The sequence below is a fragment of the Echinops telfairi genome, unplaced genomic scaffold (genome assembly GCF_000313985.2).
Source record: "Echinops telfairi isolate 266 unplaced genomic scaffold, ASM31398v2 ScPeMD7_7469;HRSCAF=8507_1, whole genome shotgun sequence".
Lineage (NCBI taxonomy): Eukaryota > Metazoa > Chordata > Mammalia > Afrosoricida > Tenrecidae > Echinops > Echinops telfairi.
In genome coordinates, this window is record NW_022111373.1 from 119412023 (window position 1) to 119419371 (window position 7349).

The 7349-nt window shown below is 52.3% G+C and overlaps 1 protein-coding gene across 1 annotated transcript in view; it reads right to left on the reverse strand.

Annotated features, from left to right (window-relative positions):
* The window catches only part of PDZD2 (PDZ domain containing 2), a 279581-nt gene that overhangs the window by 63158 nt on the left and 209074 nt on the right, over positions 1-7349 (reverse strand). The window contains exon 6 of the mRNA XM_045285268.1: positions 3325-3436. Within this exon, the coding sequence (XP_045141203.1) occupies positions 3325-3436 (112 nt within the window). The remainder of the gene's footprint in view (positions 1-3324; positions 3437-7349) is intronic.

Consider the following 7349-nt stretch of genomic DNA (forward strand, 5'->3'; position numbering starts at 1 on the left):
TCTAGTCCACACTGCCTTGCTACGGCCCTGATGCCGGAGGGAGGATGCCGGGAGGGAGGGCGCACCCACCGTGGCACATGGAGACCGGCCCTGGATTTACCGGTCAGCGGAGTGTACTGCCCATTTTGGATGAGTAGTGTGGACAGGGTGGGAGAATCCTTGATCTGGAAGCTTCCCTCGCTATCACATTTGGACCTTTAAAGCCCCAGATGGGCTGAGAACATGCTTTCCAACGTCCCCAGGGAACAGAGGTGGGTAGAAAGAGCAATGTCTGACAGACAGAGCCCTTTCCTGACAACGAATGAATGACCTTTGGGATTCCCTCGACTTTCCTGTGGGCCCCATAAAATGAGGCAGGAGACCGCACCAGGATCAAAGGTCCCTAGATACGCATTTCTAAGGTGCTGACGAACTCTGTCCAAGAGAGCCGAGGTATCGCTTCTCCCCCAGGTCCCTGTGACTCCCTGCACACCACACCAACACCAACAGGACTTGAACTCCCTTCCCTTCACTCTTCCGCAGGGCTCAGGGCAGCCGGCGGTTCCCTCCGCACGAGGGACTTCCCTCTCCGGAAGTCTCTTCTCAGACTTCTCCGTAGCCCCTGCCACCACCACTCTTCTGGGTCCTAAGTCCATGTTCTAACACCTGCTCAGACGCACGCTGCCAAATGATGCCAAGTCACAAGTACAAGATCACAATTCATTTCAGCTCTCAGGTTTTAAAAATGACGTGTTTCTTAGTTCTATGCCAGCCACCTGAAGGAACAGCATTGGGTTGCTAACCCCAAGGTCAGCACTTCAAAACCACCAGCTAGCATGAGGAAGAAAGGTGTGGCTTTCTACTGTCAGAGAGAGAGTTACAGCCTCAGAAACACACAGGGGCAGTTCTACCCTGTCCGACAGGGTGACGGCAGTGAGCTGGGTTGGGTTTGGATATCTGCCAACTAGCTGCCATCAAGCCGACATAGACTCATGGAGTCCCCAAGGGGTCAGAGTAAGTCTGTGACCCACGGCTGATTTTTCTGACACAGGACGCCGACCTTTCTTCAGCGGCACCTCCAGGTGGACTCCCCGAGTTTTTGGCTAAGCAGCCTAGTGCATCAACCCCCATGCGGGTCCATAGGAGCTGAAACTGATTTGACAGCAACTCTTTCTTGTTCTTTTTTCTCCAACACGTGTGGGCTGCACTTGTGTGCTCCTAGAAACCTGTGTCCAGCCTTTCCAAGTCACAACCACTACACTTTATCATATGATAAACTACAAGTTCAGAGAGGTTACAAAGCCAGCCCAAGGTCACACAGCACCTCAGAGCTGAGTAGAAACCCAGTGCAGCCAGACATGTTTTTCTGCTACACTCGGGTGGTTTTTCATGGGGGTAGTGGTGGACAGGGATAGCCAGGTGGGCTTCTATGTTAGACACAACAGGGGTGGGACTAACAGCCCCACTCCCCGCACATTTCGGGGCGACAAAACATATTTTACCTTTGTTTAGAATCAGAAGGCAAGGGGTGGGGGACACAGGAGCAATGAACATAAAATAGTGAATCTGGCCTGTGTATGACAACGCAGCTGATACACTCCCACGTGGGGGAGCATGGAATGAAAAGGCAACAGAGTCTGGTTTTATTCTGGGTCTTTGATGCCTGATACCCGATCCCATTGACACCTCGTGATCACACAGGCTGGTGTGCTTCTTCCATGTGGGCTTTGTTGCTTCTGAGCTAGATGACCGCTTGTTTACCTTCAAGCCTTTAAGACCCCAGACGCTATATCTTTTGATAGCTGGGCACCATCAGCTTTCTTCAACACATTTGTTTATGCACCCGTTTTGTCTTCAGTGATTGTGTCAAGAAAGATGAGCATCACAGAACGCTGGATTGTTAGAACAAAGTGTTCTTGTTGAGGAAGTACTTGAGTTGAAGCCCAATGTCCATCTGTGACCTTAATTCTTTTTTTTCCCCCAGGGTGTTCACAACCTTAATTCTTAACATATAGATATGAGTGCATAGTTCTATTCATGTATATTTACATATGTACATGCCTGTATTTAGGCCTCTAAAAATATCCTTTGCCTCCTGGTTCTTTCCTCAGAATAAAACCATACCCAAGGTGAATGGGGGGGCCGGGCATGGAGTGGAGACCCAATGCCCATCTGTAGACAAATGGGCATCCCCTCACAGAGAGATGAGCCAGTCAGGGTGCAGTATACAGCACCGATGAAACACACAACTTTCCTCTAGCTCTTTGGTGCTTCCTCCACCCCACTATCATGACCTCAATTCTACCTTACAAATCGGATTAGACCAGAACATGCACACTGCTACAGATAAGAGCCCGCAACACAGGTAATCCAGGATAGATAAACCCCTCAGGGCCAACAAGGAGAGTAGAGATACCAGGAGGATTAGGGGAGGGTGGGGGGAGAAAGGGGGAATCGATCACAAGGATCAAGCTGGAACCCCCTCCCAGGGGGATGAATATTGGAAAAGTGGGTGAGGGGCAATGGAGGACGATGTATGATATAGAAAAATAATCTATACCTTATCAAGGGTTCATGAGGGAGGGTGGGCAGGGGAGGGTGGGGGAAGAAATGGGGAGCTGATATCGGGCTCAAGTGGGCAGAGAATGCTTTGAAAATGATGATGGCGGCCTATGTGCAAATGCGCTTGACACACTGGAGGAATGTCTGGATTGATATGAGATGTAAGAGCCCCAATAAAAGTATTAAAAAAGAAAAGGAAAAGGGAACAGAGCTTGTCCGTGAACTTTTTAAAGTCCCTTGATGCTTTTAACTCTTTAAATGAAGGTAAAAGTGCCTCACCTACGCTCCTGAGAGTCACAGTGGGACCCCCTGCCCACACAACTTCTCCTGGCCCCTCTGAGGATCTGCCTGGGAGACCCAGAGCCCCTTGCTCACCCCCCCTTCACTGTTCCCTTGCTTCCGTGAGACGCATTAGGTAAGTGAGGGACGCTCCGGTGCCCCGGCGCAGCAGGTTAAAGCTGTGTCTGCTGGGACTGCTTGGGGCACGTGCCCGAGGGAAAGGGGTCACCAGAAGTCCTGCAGAAATGAATCGCACCTGCAGGAAGGCCCGGCTTAAGACGAGTCACACGGAGGGGGGTTGCCCGTGCGCTTCGGTGGGCCTCCAAGGGAATGATGCATGGGGGCAGTAGGGCAGCTAGGTCACCGGGTGCCAGGGCATGCCCTCTCTAAATGGAAAGCAAGCCCGGGGGTCTGAGGAAACCCTGTGATAACCCCCGCAGGCTTTGATCTCCCCACTCCTTCAGCGGCTGGAAGCTCGTACCAGGCCAAGGGCTCCCCACTCACCTGAAAGGCGGCTCTTGAGCTTCATCTTACTGCCGCCTTGCTTGGGACTCTCCAAGTTCCCCTTGGGATCCTCAGGACCAGCTGGATCTTGGGGCTCGTCTGTCCGAGATGCCTGAGAAGCAGAGAGCACAGAGCTGACGGGAGAGACTGTCATGCCCTCCCAGAATGATCTTCAGCCTTGAGGAGCAGCAAACGGCTGTCATGTGAGGGGAAAGGTTTATGGGATCTAAGCCCAGCCCTGGCGAGAACCCGGAGCTGCCAAGCCTCACGTGGGCAAACGCCTCCTCAGCAGATCTCTCCCAGAGAGGTCCCAGCTTTCCAACTGGAATGTGTCCTGGGGGCCCTGGGGGCTCACTGTACCGGTGAGGAGGCTTATGGGTCAAAGTCAGAGGCGGTTACACTTGTGGTTAAGGATAGCGCCCCAACTAGATCCCAGGTCTCTCCACCCGTGGCGGGCACTTTTTCCTACAAAGCAAGTTGCAACCAACAGTAAGCCAGGACTTGATTGGCCACTCCCGCCCCCACGGGGAATCCTATGGACGTTCCGGAAAGACCGTAACACGTTGCTTTCGAAAAAGCCCACCAACAGGTTTCTCCATGGAGCCAGATGATCTCTGGACTGCACTGTAAGTACTGATTAAACGCTGCCCTGGTGGCACAGTGGTTACAAGTTGGGCTGCTAACTGTGAGGTCAGCAGTTGGAAACCACCGGTCGCTCCTTGGGAGAAGGATGAGGCATGAAGAGGGACAGTCTCGCAAAGTCCCAGGGGCAGTTCTCCCCGTTCTACAGGGCTGCTGCGAGTCAGAGCAGATTTGATGGCAGGGAGTCTGGTGTGGTTTGAGACTCAAGCACTGTGCAGGCTGCACAGAAGGACTGATGGCCTTGGAGTTGTCTGTGGTCTGCGACCGTTAAGAGATGATGCACAAAGATGGTGCTAACACCTTTGGGTCCTCTATTCCCGAAAAGTCAAACATGCTATTCAAAGCTCCGAGACATTCTACTTCTCAGGGAGGAAAAGCCGACGAGAGTGTTGGGAAGCACAGGGTCCCTGCTGGTGCCGGTGGGTCAGCGGGTCGATCCCCTGCTGCCCCCAGCCACTCTGTGGGAGGAGGAGGAGGCTACCTGCGCCCACAAAGGTTTACAGCCTTGGGACCCCACGGAGGATCTCTGGGCGTTGGAGTTTGGGTCACAGAAGTTAATTTCTGATTAAATTGACATCATGGTTTCCAAGACGCACTCTACAATGAGCCTTTCCCGTTGAGATGTGATTTTCTCTGGTGGTTCCAGAGAAGGAAGTCTCAGAAGACAAAAGAACACACAGATTGGCACTTTCAAGCGACACAAGCCAGGCCATGCTAATGTTGAAAAAACACGGTCCTGCCTTTCAAGAAGGTCCGTTGCATATCGCATATCAAATTCAATCTATAAAATACACCGGAAGTAAACAAGCAGAACAGTTCTCTGACAATCCCTCTTTTAAGATGTAACTATGTGTACAGTTAGGCCATGCCCGACCACGCACGGTCAAGCACCTTTCGGCATAAGGACCAGAGGGGAAGCAGCGAGAAGAGGTAGACCATGTTGACGAAGGGGCAGTGGAAAAACACTTCAATCCCGGTACAGAAAAGCAGGCCAACACAGTTGGCGATTTATATTGTAATCAGAGGGACTGAAAAACCTCCAGGTTTCAGTTGAGACAAAGCAAGGATGGCAATTCAGGAAGAGTTTTACAGTTTCTGAGAGGGATGTCATTCCTAAGATGGCATTCACACCAAAGAAGACCAGACCAGACCCAACCCCAAGCCACGAGAGCATGGCACCCACACTGAAAGACAAATAAAGGAAAACCCTTCTCGGGGACACGCCAGAGAGGCGGCATGCAAGATAAAACCCGCAGGATCCAGGTTACGAACGAGATCCATCCCAGGGTGTGTCCACAAATCGAATTTTTAGATCCTTAGGAACAGGTGTCTGAAGCCCTGGTGGCAGAGTGGATTACACTTTGGGCTGCTAAGTACAAGGTCAGCAGCTCAAAACCACCAGCAGCTCCGTGAGAGACAGGTGGGGCTTTCTATCCTCGTACAGTTGCAATCTTGGAAACCCACAGGGGCAGTTCTACTCTGCCCTATAGGGTCGCTACGAGTCAGCATCAACTTCATGGCAATGTGTGTGAGAACAGATGCATGTAGTCCTTACTGAGCGTGAGTCTGGGCAAAGAACCCTCTAGGATAGGGCAGGACTGTCCAGGTGAGTTCCCGAGACTAACTCTTGGTGGGAGTTGAAAGCCTAAAGGGTCACTGGGAGTCAGAATGGGCCTGCTGGCAGTGAGAGGTTTTGGAGTTTTTAAGAAAAGAGAAGGCTCTCAAGTGAAGGTGATTTTGATAAAGAGTGGGGGGTGGGTGGGTACATGACATCAAAGGGCAGGTGCAAGTTAGTAACCTGCCTGGGATCCAAATAAAGCCCCAGGGTCTCCTCTCTGCTCACCACCGTTATGGAGAAAACCTGTCTCTGGGCTGTAAGAGCAATGACCCCCCTGCCACTGAGTGAGCTCGACTCATATAACTCCCTCACCTACCCTCGTCCAGCCCCTGCCAACGCCTGGCGACCCTAGAGGACAGAGCAGAACTGCCCGGGCTGTCTATCTTTCTGGGAGTACAACTCCTCTTTCCCCCCGTGGAGTGGCCAGTGGTTTTGAACTAACCTTGTGAGTCACAGCCCAGTGTATAACCCATGTCCCGAATAGGGTTTCTGAGGCTGTAAATTTACAGGAGTAGACAGCCTCATCTTTTTGTCCCAGAACAGCTAGTGGCTTTGAACTGCTGACTTTACGATGCACGGTCCAATGCTTCATCTAATCACACCACCAGAGCTCAGGCAACCCCCAGAGATAAATTCCTGATTCTCCCTGATTACATCGCCTGGCTCAGGCCATCAGTCTACAGAGGAAGGAATTGCACCGTGGCCAAAGCCCATCAGTCGGAAATCATGGAGGAGATGCCTATGGAAATCGAACACAAACCAAACCATCCCCGTTGCCACCAATTCCAACTCACAGTGACCCTATAGGACAGAGTAGACCTACCCTGTGGGTTTCCAAGGTTGTACTTCTTTATGGACACAGACAGCCACATCTTTCTCCCACGGAGTGACCGGTAAAGTTTAACTTGCTGACCTTGCACTTAGCGGCCCAGTGCTTTAACCACTACACTGCTGAGGATCTTCTACGGGAAGGGAGGAAAGCGAATTGGTCTACGATTTCTACATTGATGAAGTTCCCTTCTTCTGTTTCACCACCTCCTTCCCAGCATAGGCTCCCCGGTGGTGGAGTGGTAGGGTGTGTCTGTAAGTTGAACTGGTAAGCCATTAGGAACAGGTGCCCAGAGCCCTGGTGGCTCAGTGAGTGACGCTTTGGGCGACTAGCTGAAAGGTCGGCAGTTGAAACCAGCCAGCTGCTCAAGGGGAGACACGTGAGGCTCTCTACTCCCTTAAGGAGCTAGTCTCCGAAAACCACAGGGCAGTTCTCCCTCCCTACCCGTCGCGAGAGTCAGGATCACCTGGATGACAGTGCTGGGTTGTTGGGTTTTCCCAGCGCAATTACAGGTGTCCGGCGGCTCTCTGGCATTCGGTCATGTACGCATAGGAGTCTCGAACAAAGCTCTCAGCTCCTTACGACACTCGATGATGTCACTCCTGACTTCCAGCTCACTGCCTCCCTGGGCATTCCCTATCCCTGTGGACAAGCGATTCTATACCAGCATCTGGGTGTCTCATGGTATTTGCGCAGCACACCTGTCTCCCACGCTTTTGTAAATTGAATCATGCCCCGGCCCCAAAAAAAAAGCCGAAAGTATCCATCCCCAGTGCCGGGGATGGAGACGCTACACGGAGCAGGGCCTTTGCAGAGGTGCTCCGGTCCAGGTGAGAGGGGCCCGCATCCAGTTGGCCCCGTGTCCCCATAGAAGCTACACAGGCACACGCGTGAAGAGCGCTATGTGAGGGCAGAGGCGCAGGACGGAGTGCTGCC